The sequence below is a fragment of the Rhinolophus sinicus genome, linkage group LG03 (assembly GCF_036562045.2).
Source record: "Rhinolophus sinicus isolate RSC01 linkage group LG03, ASM3656204v1, whole genome shotgun sequence".
Lineage (NCBI taxonomy): Eukaryota > Metazoa > Chordata > Mammalia > Chiroptera > Rhinolophidae > Rhinolophus > Rhinolophus sinicus.
The window spans coordinates 67,514,479-67,526,996 of NC_133753.1; the positions used below are offsets into that span (position 1 = coordinate 67,514,479).

Genomic DNA, 12,518 nt, shown 5'->3' on the forward strand with positions numbered 1-12,518 from the left:
ATAAGAATGCCTCTAATTCAAAAGGAGGGCTTCATTTTAAATATACATAAAAGGCCATCCCTTCAAAATGAGTATGCCACAATGTTTTGTGTAGTAAATTTTTCATGAAGAAATATAGATATGATAATGTGTCGACTTTATTTTAATATCTGCAATTTTTGGCTATATCTATAAATGCAACAAAGGAAAATAAATGAGAAATCAACAGTTAACTGATAAAACTCAACTTAGAATTTATATTCTTATTGCATTTATCAAAGAAATGTACTGAATACCATTTTGAAAAACAGTTCCACTTTATGACATTTAGTTGCATTAAATATTTAGTTCTGTTGTGTTGCATTATACTGCTGTGCGATGAAATTAAATGCAAACTACAATTTGAATGTCTGCAAACATTGGCAAGAATCTGCAGCTAAATTTAGATATAAGATTTGCAGTGTCTGTTGTTTTTTTTTTTTCTTTTCATCTTTGATGGGTAAAGTATAAAAATGTTTAGGAATTTGACCTGCTTTCTTTTTCCCTCTCTCTTTTCAGGTTTGCAGAGCATGCCAGGGGACTACGTTTCTCAGGGTGGTCCTATGGGAATGAGTATGGCACAGCCAAGTTACACTCCTCCCCAGATGACCCCACACCCTACTCAATTAAGACATGGACCCCCCATGCATTCATATTTGCCAAGCCATCCCCACCACCCAGCCATGATGATGCACGGAGGACCCCCTACCCACCCTGGAATGACTATGTCAGCACAGAGTCCCACAATGTTAAATTCTGTAGATCCCAATGTTGGCGGACAGGTTATGGACATTCATGCCCAGTAATATAAATACGGGAACTCAAGGGAAAAGGAAACACACGCAAAAACTATTTTAAGACTTTCTGAACTTTGACCAGATGTTGACACTTAATATGAAATTCCAGACAGCTGTGATTATTTTTTACTTTTGTCATTTTTCATCAAGCAACAGAGGACCAATGAGACAAGAACACAAATGTGAAGTCATGGGCTCACTGAGACAATTCTGTCCATGTAAAGATCCTCTGGAAAAAGACTCCGAGAGTTATAACTACTGTAGTATAAACATAGGAACTAAGTTAAACTTGTACATTTCTGTTGATCACTCCGTTATGTTGCCTCAAATAGTTTTAGAAGAGAAAAAAAATATATCCTTGTTTTCCACACTATGTGTGTTGTTCCCAAAAGAATGACTGTTTTGGTTCATCAGTGAATTCACTATCCAGGAGAGACTGTGGTATATTTTAAACCTGTTGGGCCAATGAGAAAAGAACCACGCTGGAGACCACAGTGAACTTGTGGCTGAACCTCACTCAACCCTTGGACTCCAGCTTCAAGAATGCGTTTCCATGCTCGGCCTTTGTTCCTCCATAAATGTGTCCTTTAGTTTCAAACAGATCTTTATAGTTTGTGCTTCATAAGCCAATTCTTATTATTTTGGGGGACTCTTCTTCAAAGAGCTTGCCAATGAAGATTTAAAGACAGAGCAGGAGCTTCTTCCAGGAGTTCTAAGCCTTGGCTGTGGACAAACAATCTTCAGTTGGGCAGCCCTCCTCAACACAAAAAAAGTGATTAATGATCATAGCACCACGACTAGGACTTGATCTGAAACTCAAAGCTTGGGGGATAAAAAAAAAAAAGGAGCAAGAGAATACTGTAACAAACTTCGTACAGAGTTCGGTCTATTAATTGTTTCATGTTAGATATTCTATGTGTTTACCTCAATTGAAAAAAAAAAGAATGTTTTTGCTAGTATCAGATCTGCTGTGGAATTGGTATTGTATGTCCATGAATTCTTTTCTCAGCACGTGTTCCTCACTAGAAGAAAATGCTGTTACCTTTAAGCTTTGTCAAATTTACATTAAAATACTTGTATGAGGACTGTGACGTTATGTTAAAAAAGGTGTTAAGTCACAAAATGCGGTAATAAATATTTCATTTTTGATTTTTTGTTAGGCTTTTGTGTTTTTAATAGTTTTAAGGTAAGGTTGCACAATCCCTATTATATACAGTGTTCAAATTAGGTGATGGTTTTATCCCCAGACGTTGAGTATATTTGAAACTTAACTTACCAACGATTTTTAAGGTAACCATCTGTAGCCTATGTATAGTTGGCTAAAAATTCTCCCAGCAGAAAACTTCTAAAGGTATGAAATTTGGTGTGTGTAGTGGGTGTGTGTGTGTGTGTATGTGTCAGGTTGAAAGATCACCTTCAATGTGCCCAAACCTCCTTTTTAGGTGCATGATGTTAAAAAAAAGTACTTTTAGATAAAGTTTTGCATGTTCATCCTCTGCCAGAATAAAGGGCTTTTGCAGGGTTAATTTTGCATCATAAGAAATAACTAACGTCTGTGCTCAAAGATAATTCATCTGCCTGTGTTTTTTCTGTCTTACTAAAATACTGTTGAATATGTAAATTAAAATTTACATATAGATGTTCATAGATGAGTAAACTTCTATGGAGTTTGAAATCCTTAGTTGAAAAGATTACTTAATCATTAATATTTAATATAAATTATATTATGATTTTTTTTTATTTCAGACACCTCCATATGCAGGCATGCTATTGTGGTGATTTGGTGACTAAACAATTTTTTTTTTCTAAAACAACAACAAAACAAGCACTCTAATGCCATTTTCAAAATCTCATGCAACATTCCTAGAAATCCTTGTCATTAGCTTACTGATAATGCATACACACAATGCCTGCCAATGTGTGCAAAGTGAATAAAAGTGTGAGATATTTGCATGCCTCCCCAATTTTTCAAAAAAATATACCATCCTGGAATTTTGTAACACCTAAATTTTGAATCCTATGTTTAAAAAGGATAATACAGACTTGACCTAGTTGTGTGATGTCAGCTTGATAGGGAAATAGTTCACTATCTCAGAAATCCAAGTTTGTATCTTATTTGGGGTTCTTCCATCTTCCCACTGCAGAAGACATTAATAGAAGTTGTATAATAAGGAACAAGGAAATAAACTATTGTTTTGTATTATTTTTAGTTAGGTATAATTTTTATAAATACGTTTATCACTTTAATGTGGTACTGCTTAAACATAGAAATAACACTTATGATTCAAACTATTAATGGAGAAATTCTGCACCACTTGGAAAAGAGACAGTCTCCCTCTCATTTTTGTTACCCCGTTTCACATGGAGTTTCTTTGCAAAATTTAAATATTTGTATATTTTTACTTTAGATGCTTTTAAGTAAATTTTGACAAGTTCTCCATTTATAAATTAACTCTCACATCAGCTGAACAGTTTTTTGGCAAAGTTTTTCTTCCTTTCCTCTCAGTAAAGTAAATACTGAAGGGTTTACTTGCTAATTGGCTCATGTTTAGGAAGTGTTTAATGCAATTATTATTAATCTATTTCATCAAAGTTTTGATCTCAGAGCTCTCTAGCCTTGGTTTAAATGAATAAAATAACCTCAGGGTTCATTTCTTCAACAAACCCACATCCTATCTTGTTAACCTTAACCCTCTTAAATATTTGGAGATGAGTAATAATTGTAATAATATTTGTTTGCATTTCCTTGCCCCCCTCCCCCATAAGCCAAGACTGAGAGGTGGTAGAGTTGTCCAATTTGTATAATGCCTTTTTTATACCACCTCGGAAGGCACTTCCTCCTATCTCGGGTTTACTATTTAGTATAAAGAGTTCCGATTTGGGTATATTTAAGAAAGACTCAGCTGTCAAAAGCAAAGAAACTGGGAATGGTGTTTTGACAACCATATAGTGTTAAAGGAAATACTGTAGTCTGAATAAAATTGCTTATGTTCTCCAAAACAAGAGTAATATAAAAACACTTTTTATTTATATGGAAAAGCAAAAGCAGAAATAAATTCCAAAGGTTTCCCTTTCTTTAAGAAATTCTGAGAGAACTGTAGTCGCCATCTGTTAAGGGTTGGTGATTGAGCAAGAAGCCACATTTTAAAGGAAAAAGAGAAAAGGACCAGAAAAGTCTGTATTTTCCATCCACCCGTTCCCCCCAACCCCCAGGTCAGCGCTCCCACTCTCCCTAGCTCACCCTAGTTAGATTTGCCCAGGAGACTCAATCAGAATCCTCCTGGCCCCCTTGCCCCCTCCCGCCCCCGTGGGCCCGTTAACCCGGAGCAGATCTGGGAAGGGAAATATGGCTAATATCTCTAACAGCTGTCAGAAGAGGGACCTTCCTTCAAAGGGACTGGACAGGGATCTTCCACAAGTTCCCCATTAGTCTTGCAGGCCAGCAATTTGATAAGGAGCCGGACCTCGCCGCAAGTTGCCACTGTGTTAGAAAGGCCAGTGTCTGGGCAGGACGTGCCCAGTGGCCCTCGCTTCGCAGCCACTGTCCCCGCCGCCCTCTGAGCAGGGTTGGTGCGGACGCGCGTCCCGGAGCCTGGGAAGAGGCAAGGGCGTGCAGACTCTCTCCTTCGGTGTGGGCTGCCCCAGCCCTCATCTGGCCTCCCCTTTGCGCGCGCGCGCGTGTATGTGTGACGGAGGTAGACAGACATGCTTCAAATTGATAGGGGTAGGATAGCGGGGCACCTAACAGTTGCAGTAATCAACTAAGGGTGTCGCACGCGGTCGTCGAGCTCCCTCCGTCCTGGCTCTGGCTGGGAGCAAGCTGCGGCGCAGGGGAAATGAGGGTCTGATGGGGGAGGCCGGTCGGATTGTGATGAGAATGGAGACCGTCGGGGCAGTGTTTGAAGGGAGGTTTTAATATTAATAGTTTCGGTGTAGAGACAGAAGGGAGATTGCGTCTAGGGCTCCTCCGGGCAGACTCTGGGTGACAGCGATGATGGATGATCCAGCAGAGCCCAACAGCTCCTCCCCTCCAGCCCCAACAGTGTCAAAGCTACTTTAGCTGAAGCTTTAGAAATAAAATAAACAGCATCAACCCCCCCCCCACTCTTCATACACCTCCATGCATCCCCCCCCCACTCCCGCTTTCCGACATCGATTTATGGATCATTATGAATCAATTACTACTCTCAGTACTTTCCCATTGGCTTAAATAAAACAGTCAAAAGATGAAAACCCGGGGTTCGGTGGGGATTTTTTTTTTTTTTTTTACCCTGCCAGGAACAATCGCAAAATCCATTATCTCATAATCAGAGGCACTGGGTTAGGAGGTGAAGAGAAAGGAAGGGGTCGCCCAGTAAATAAGTGGGGGAACGCTGGGCGTGGGTCGCCCAGCTGCTGTCTTTGTTCGGATGGGTTTGGTTTGTTGTTGGTTTGGGGTGTTTTGAACGGGGGGACCCGCGTGAGAATGAGATGCCTACAGGGTTTGCAACCTAATCATTGAACTCCTTGGGAGAAACCTATTTGAATGCGTGTCTCGGCAAACATCAGATGTTGGTGGTGGTGAGGTCGCACATGGGAAAAGGTGTGGAGGAATGGGTCCGTCTGGAGGGCGGATTTTCACTTTGTTATGAGCAACTGTGCGAGGGTCTGCTGCTGGGAAGGGGGATTCTCCCTCCCGCAACGCCCTCCGCGCTCCCCGCCATTGGCTGTTTTTGTCGTTGGAACTGGTTTGGATCTGGGACTGGCTGTCCCCATTCGCCCCCACCCCCACCTCGGTCGCCCCAGGCTTTTCTTCCCTCTCTGGCCCCTTCCGCGGCGGTGCCCGAGGTTCTCTAGGTGTTTCTATGACTACATTGTGTGTGTGGGAGGGTCAGATGTGGGGGTTGCCCGCGAGAGGGCCGTTCCTGGGCGATCATTTATCAATGTCACCCACATAATGATTCTCTCTGCAGCCTCCTATTGATGAGGATAATTACATTAGCTCAGAGTGACTGATCAATGAAAAACCACCACACAAAAACTTCTTTACTCCTCTATAATACCAAAAACCGATACAGAAATAACATAGAAAGCCTGATTTTTCTTTCCCTTCCCTATCCACCAATGGATTCTGCGACCCACCAACCCCCAAAAGAATGGGGGAGTAAAATAAGAAAATAGACCCAGGTTTGTTTCGTTTCAAGGAGGATGCAATTTTGCCCGTGAATGCATTTTCTTAAATGTGTTGGCTTCATTCCTCCTTTGGTAAAGAATATCAACGGATTTGCTAATGTGAGTTGCTTTTAGACTGGTCTGTGGTTTTCCGTTCTTTTTATTTCTTTCCTCCCCTTTGGGCATTTTTTTCTCCTGCTTCAAAAAAAGAGACAACTCTTGTATAAATAACTGGAAAGGGAAATTATTTTAGGTCGTCGTCGTCTTTTTTTTTTTTATGCTTTTGCCTAAGTCGGGTTATCTTTTGTCTTTATCACTTCATAAAGTAGCGCAATTAAAGATGTGATGTCGCGTGGTTATAAAGCGTGGATCCATAATACGGCGACATAATACGCTATATTCTCGCCTGAAAGTTCGCAGTTAAATTACGATTTCGCTTTTTCTAGACTTCAAAATCAATATTTTCTCAATTAAAGGGAATTTTAATGCTTTACTTGCGAGTTGTTAAAGGCACTGTAAATTTTATTGTACTGCTTCTTGGCTTCGGAGTGGATGCAGGAGACCGGTTGGTTCTCGTGGTCTGTTTCCCTTCCCAGGAAAGCCCAGTGTGTCAGATCAAATGTAGGCAACCAAGGTAAGGAGGGTGCCTAGAGGGTTGGGACAAAGGGTGGGGAGCCCTCCAGTGCCAGAGGCCATTGTCTTGTATATTTTCACCTCTCTGTGTCCCGCCTCCTGAAAGTGACAGAAGTGCCCATGTTACTCTAATATTTCTCAAAGAGGAGCACGTTCCACTCCCATCTGCTCTGTGACGGTCAGAAAAGAAGCAGCATTTGGGCAGCCTTCTTCTAGACTCTTCCCAATGCTCCCCACCCTCTCTCTCTCCTTATTTCTCCGAAATTTAACTCCTAACTGGTTCTTTCACAAGTTCTGCCATATTTTATATGTGTGCTGGCCTCCATGTCAGAACCCATTCCCCACCCTCAAGTGCATTCACTGTTTACAGATGTTTTCTCCTTCCACACGTCCCACCTAGTAAAAGTTCCCGCAGAGAATTAACTGTGGTGTGTTAATAGCCCAGGTCTGCTACTGCTCTCTTCTGCAGTTGAAATCTGGTAAGGTGGAGAATGGCATTGAAGAGCTGCTCCAGGCCCACAGAAGCCCGAAGATTTGAGAAATCCAGGCCCAGGGGCTTGGTGGAAAGCAAGGTAGTGAAACTTTCAGAATTGTAAGATGGAAAGGACGCTAAGAAAATGAGGCTAGAATGGAACCTAATAAGAGAAGAATAGGGCTAGGCAGAAAAATGAGCCTTTGGGACCTCTTTGTAATTTAAAAAGAAATAATAATGAAGGGGAATTGAATATCTAAGACTTGCTATTAATTTTTTTTATACCCAGTGTCTGTTTAAGAACAAGTCCTCAGAGATGCCAGGAAGGGCCTGAGTTTCCAAATGGAACTACACACCCACCAAGTTCCTTTGCAGGTCCCTCTTCAGTTAATTTGCTGGGAATGAGAAGACCAGGGAAAAGGCTATGTGTGTGGGGTACCAAGGACTTCAGTAAGAGTACATGGGAAGGGGCACCTAGGTATAATGAGGTAGCTGTTTTAAGCTGAATGGGGGTGGGGGTGGGGAGAGAAAGCCACACAACACCACAAGGCACTCTAAAGTAAGTCTCACCTACTTGCCTTTTCTTTTTCACTTTAGCCACACACTCTATCAAATATTATACATAGGTAGGGGAATTTCTAGTTCATCATCTTTTGTCTGTAGACCCACCAGCTTGATCCCCCTTCCCTTAGATTCCTGACATGTAAGCCTAGACCATGGCCTTTTTATCAAGTGAGTGGGGCTTTGTTAATGTATTTGTACTTTTCTGCTTTCAGGCTAAGTTTCTCGCTTTGGAGGAAGGAGGGGTGCAAGAAAGGAGGGGAGGGGAGCAGAACACAAAGGCTAGTTCTCACCAAGCAGGTTTCAAAATAGAAACTTAATGGGAAGGAAAAAAAAAAAAAAACACGAAAGAATGAAAAAAAAATAAAGAGGGTGGTGAGAATTGTTTGTCACAACAGGTTTACTTGTCTGGAAGAGAGGTGAGTCTGTGAATATTTTTCCCTTTGAGGATTCTGGGTTCTTCAGATTGAAACATTTTCCAATTTTAATCCTTTAGCAGACAAAACCTCAATATAAATATGACATGGGCCACTGGCAAAAACAGGAACTTAAACTCTCCTATGAGAGGAGGGAGTGCAGGGAGGAGAGAGAGCCCTTTCTGATTAATAACTAGCAGGGTAATGTTGAGGGCTTTTTCTGCCCGATTGCCTTTTTGAATTAGAGCCGATTTCTTCACACTTCAATAGTGCCTGTCTCCTTTAAAATGACTGGCAGATTTGTTTCTCTTTTCTCTCTCCCTGAGACTTAATGATGTAAATTTTCTAATTAGTTAAATCATATTGCTTAAAGGCCTAATATTTACCGTGTAAGAGACGATCATCCTGATTTGGACCTCTTGAAATATTCTGAGAAATAACACTTGGCTTTTAGGTTGAGGGATGAGAGGAAGAAGCTCTATTACGGGAAGCTGTTTATAGAGGAAAGAAGGCGCGCGGAGCCGGGCAACATGTTAAATTAATAGTTGAAGTTGAGCCGGGCTCACACCCCAAGTCCGCTTTTATTTTTCAATCAGCGAAGATTTAATTGGCAGCCCTCAGGCCTGGGGATCTGATATTTTCTCATTAGTTTCCCATCACTAATCTTGAGTGTTAGATTGGCTTAAAGGTTGTCAACATTTGACCAATTTTATTTAAGGAAAAAAAAAATCACTGCATTATGGCTCCGGGATGTGAGATCTGCAAATAAATCCTGCTTGGATCAGCGGAACTAACGGGCGAAAAAAATGTTGACTATTCATCGTCGCATTTAATAAGTTGCATAAATGTGTATTCCAAGGCTAGGGAGAGAGATTATACATGTGCTGCATAGATGCAGATGAAAGGTTGATGAGGAGGGGATTGCACTTTACGCAGGGTGGGTAGGTAAAGTGAGACGTAGGTACATTTCGAACGGAGGGTAAATAACCCAAGTAGAATAGCTTCTGAGGGTTTAGGAGCTACAATTCCCCCTCCCCTTCCTTTTGCAGCTGCGTGAAACTGCAAAGCCTGTCTTGCAGCTTTGAGCCGCTCGGCTGTCTGATCCAGAGATAACATCAGAGCGCCCCCTGCTGGCCAGTGGAGTAGAACTCTGAGGGTCAGCCCCCCGCGAAGCAAATCGTGTTTTTCTGCGCCCCAGCCCCCCTTCACAGACTTCTTCCACTGCCCCCACCTCTGCTCTGCAGCAAAACCCCACGGCAGGGGAATAGCTTGTCAAAGCTGAACATTTAAATGAGTAAATGATAAAAATAATAATAAAAATCGAAGGAACCCCTCCTCACCCCCCACACCACTTCACTTGGCCTCAGGGGAATAAACTGTCAAGTGACTAGAAAAGGGACACATTTTCTTTTTCCAAATCTCTTTATTCTCCGGGTTTTTTTACTGTGGTTGGTTGGTTTGTTTCTGCCGAACTGTAGGTTCTGACTACAAGGAAATGTTTTTAATAGATGCTATAGAAGTGTTTTTTTTTGTTTTTTTGTTGTTGTTGTTTAAATGGGTATCTGATGTGGAAAGAGGCCAATAGAAAACAACACACTGCGGCGTCTCAAAATTAAACTCCCAGGGAACTCGCCCTATTTCAGTCAGGTCCAGAGGAATCGCTTTCAGAATTCAGATACCGTGTTTCCCTGAAAATAAGACCGGGTCTTATATTCAGGTTTGCTCCAAAAGACGCTTTAGGGCTTATGTTTAGGGGATGTCATCCTGAACAATCAAGCTAGGGCTTATTTTCCAGTTAGGTCTTATTTTCGGGGAAACACGGTAGTTCCTTGTCTTGAATGACCCTTTCCTGCACCGCAAAGAAATACCGGCCCCTGTCCGATTTTTTTTTCAAAATAGAGCACGTGTTTAAAAGTTGTATACACACACGTCTTTCCCCCCGGGTGTTCCTGTTCTTTCTTCGCCCGTGCTTCTCAGTTTTGCTGGAAACGGAAAGACTAGCTGAAATGCACCAAAATAAACGGCCAATATCTTTGATCTTATTACCCTGGTGCTTCACGTCAAATGCAAGGTGTGGGACCGGGACTGTTAGACAAGGTTTGGGTTGGTTTTCTACTGTTTCGGTGCATAGAAGCGTTTTCTCGGCTTCCGCAGGACTCTCCACTGGATGTCTGACAACTCGAACGCGCGGGCGGCCAGGTAACGAGAGCCGGGGACATCTCCGGCTGGCGGACCCGCCGACTCCACCAAAGCCTCTACTCTTGGGAAAGGAGCTGCTAGAGCAGACTTGACTCGGAAAAGTCTTCTGAGCACAGCTAGACCCCGTGTAAAGAGTGAAAATATGCAATGAGGAACTCCTTTAGTTTGTGGGGAGTTTGGGGTTTTGCTTTTTTAAGTACCGGATTGCGGGGTTTTGTGCAAACTGCTCTCAGAAATGAGGCGCGGGGGAAGGAACACCAGGAGGGAAGGACGGCAAGGGAAAGGTGGGTCTCTTGACGTTCATTTCTTGCCAGAGTACCAGGACCTTCTGGTTTAAAACTCCGTTCTCTTTCCTCGCTTCTCCCTAGAACCCCACCCCCACCCCCACCTGTGTTACTCCATGTCCAACCTTCCGCTTTGGGGATGCTTCCGGACGAGGACGGGAGCCGGGGCACTTCAGGGAACAGCTCTCCTTGGGCAAGGCAGAGGCAGCCTGGGTCTGCACGCCAGTCAAGTGATGCCTCAGTCGGGTTGTGTCTGAAGAATTGCTGGGGCTATTGTGTCAACTGAGGTAAAGTTAAATATTTATACTCTAAGTTATTCTCATTATCTTTTGGTCTGTTTTGAAGAAGTTCAGTGCGTTCAAACGTACTTTAAACAAAAATCCTGGTCTGGGGGAAACAGAATCTGCCGCCTGCCACTGGAGTTGACTTTTTGAGAGGTCTTCATTAAGCTCGGAAGTGGAGGGGAAGTTATCTGCAAACAATATTGGTTCATTTAAATATATGTGTGTGTGTACATATATATATATATATATATATATATATATATATATATATATATATATAATGTGTTTACATATAAAACACCTATTTCATATATCTATAGCTGTCTACCTATAATAAGGAAATAGAAGCACGTGTCCCCTGTTGCAACTGAATCCAAATAATATTTACAGTAAGATACTCATAGATGAAGAAAATATGAAAATCTCATTGTATTTGTCTCAGTTTGACTTAATGAAATTTGGAGACATTGACAGTCTGGTCAATGTTCTCAGTAAATTAATGCAAAAGTCCTTACAAGGAACCGAAAAACACCTCTTGCCATTAATCTTAAAGCACTTGAAGAGGATGATTAAAAGAATGGGATCACTAAGCATTATCATCTCAAATAGCTGTTAACTGTCTCCACCCCTTTATTGTGGCAACAAAATAAACTCTTCCCTAGGAATAGTGTTTCTTCCTTTTTTATCTTTGTTTTTGTTTTGCTTTAAGGGCAAAGAAGGAAAAACAGAAGCAAAGAGAACCATCTCAAAAGTCTTGCATTTGCTGCTGTTAAAAGGCTGCTGTTGATTTCTTATTTCCCCATCTTGCACTACAAAGGAGAAAAAAAATCAAATGATGTGTCTACATTTGATGACAAGAAAATACTAACAACAGTGAAGGTGCATTTGTTTTATTTTTTCCCCCTGAAAATAATATTTTTTAAAATACACACCAATTTAGTAAGTTGAAGGCTGTGGACATGTAAAAGATGTTCGCTCGTCCATGTCTATTGGCTGACTTTTGTCATTTGAATTCGGAAGGCTTTTCTGTCAAATAGAAATTATGGAAAAGAGAAGTAGACACTTGTCAAGGAGCAAACAATATTACACTTTCAAGCTGGCTCCACCTAATTCTGTATTTGAGTGCTGGCTGTGTATGTGTGTGTGTGTGTGTGTGTGTGTGTGTACGCGCGCTATTTTCCTCTCATAAACCTCAAAGCCCTAATTAGACATGGAGAAAGAGGTGTGAATACCCCATTACTGGTCATTCTGACAAAAATGGAAGCAGTGCCCCTCTGTTCCTAGAGCCCTAGGGAAGGACGCCCCCAAAAAGGGCAAAAGCTTGTGTTTTCCTTTAGAGCCCTGAGTTGGGGAGACCTTTCAGAGAAATACACAGCAATTAACATTTGAAAAAGCAAAATGCTGAAACGAGGGGAGGTGGCTAACAAAAAATTAAACCATCCTAAAAATTAGTCTTCAAACCCTGCAAATTTCCAGATGCCACAGAAAATCAATGCAAACGCGCCCCTTCCTAACTGAGCAGACAGCTCTCCTGCGGGGAGCTGTTTCCAATAGCAAGTGGAGTTGGAGCTCCCACCTCCGATGGAGCGATGGGAACTGTTACCCTGAGGCTACCGGGAGGGGAGGTAGTGGTGTAGCCCTCCCCCCAGCTCGCGCTTCCCACCTGTTCCCTCCTCCCCCAGCTGGGGCGCCGGAGAAACGCC

At 42.2% G+C, this 12,518-nt stretch overlaps 1 protein-coding gene and 1 long non-coding RNA gene across 7 annotated transcripts in view; both read left to right on the forward strand.

The window, feature by feature from the left end:
- The window catches only part of MEIS2 (Meis homeobox 2), a 202,134-nt gene extending 200,165 nt beyond the window's left edge, over positions 1-1,969 (forward strand). For all 6 annotated transcript variants that reach the window (XM_074327925.1, XM_074327926.1, XM_074327923.1 and 3 more), the window contains one exon: positions 538-1,969. In XM_074327925.1, coding sequence (XP_074184026.1) covers positions 538-824 — 287 coding nt within the window. In that variant the 3' untranslated portion in view covers positions 825-1,969. The remainder of the gene's footprint in view (positions 1-537) is intronic.
- A 7,606-nt stretch (positions 1,970-9,575) lies between these two features.
- LOC141570603 (uncharacterized) lies at positions 9,576-11,784 on the forward strand. The gene is made up of 3 exons (XR_012494792.1): positions 9,576-10,247; positions 10,616-10,818; positions 11,525-11,784. It is a non-coding gene; the product is annotated as an uncharacterized LOC141570603 (long non-coding RNA).
- The last annotated feature ends 734 nt before the right edge of the window (positions 11,785-12,518 follow it).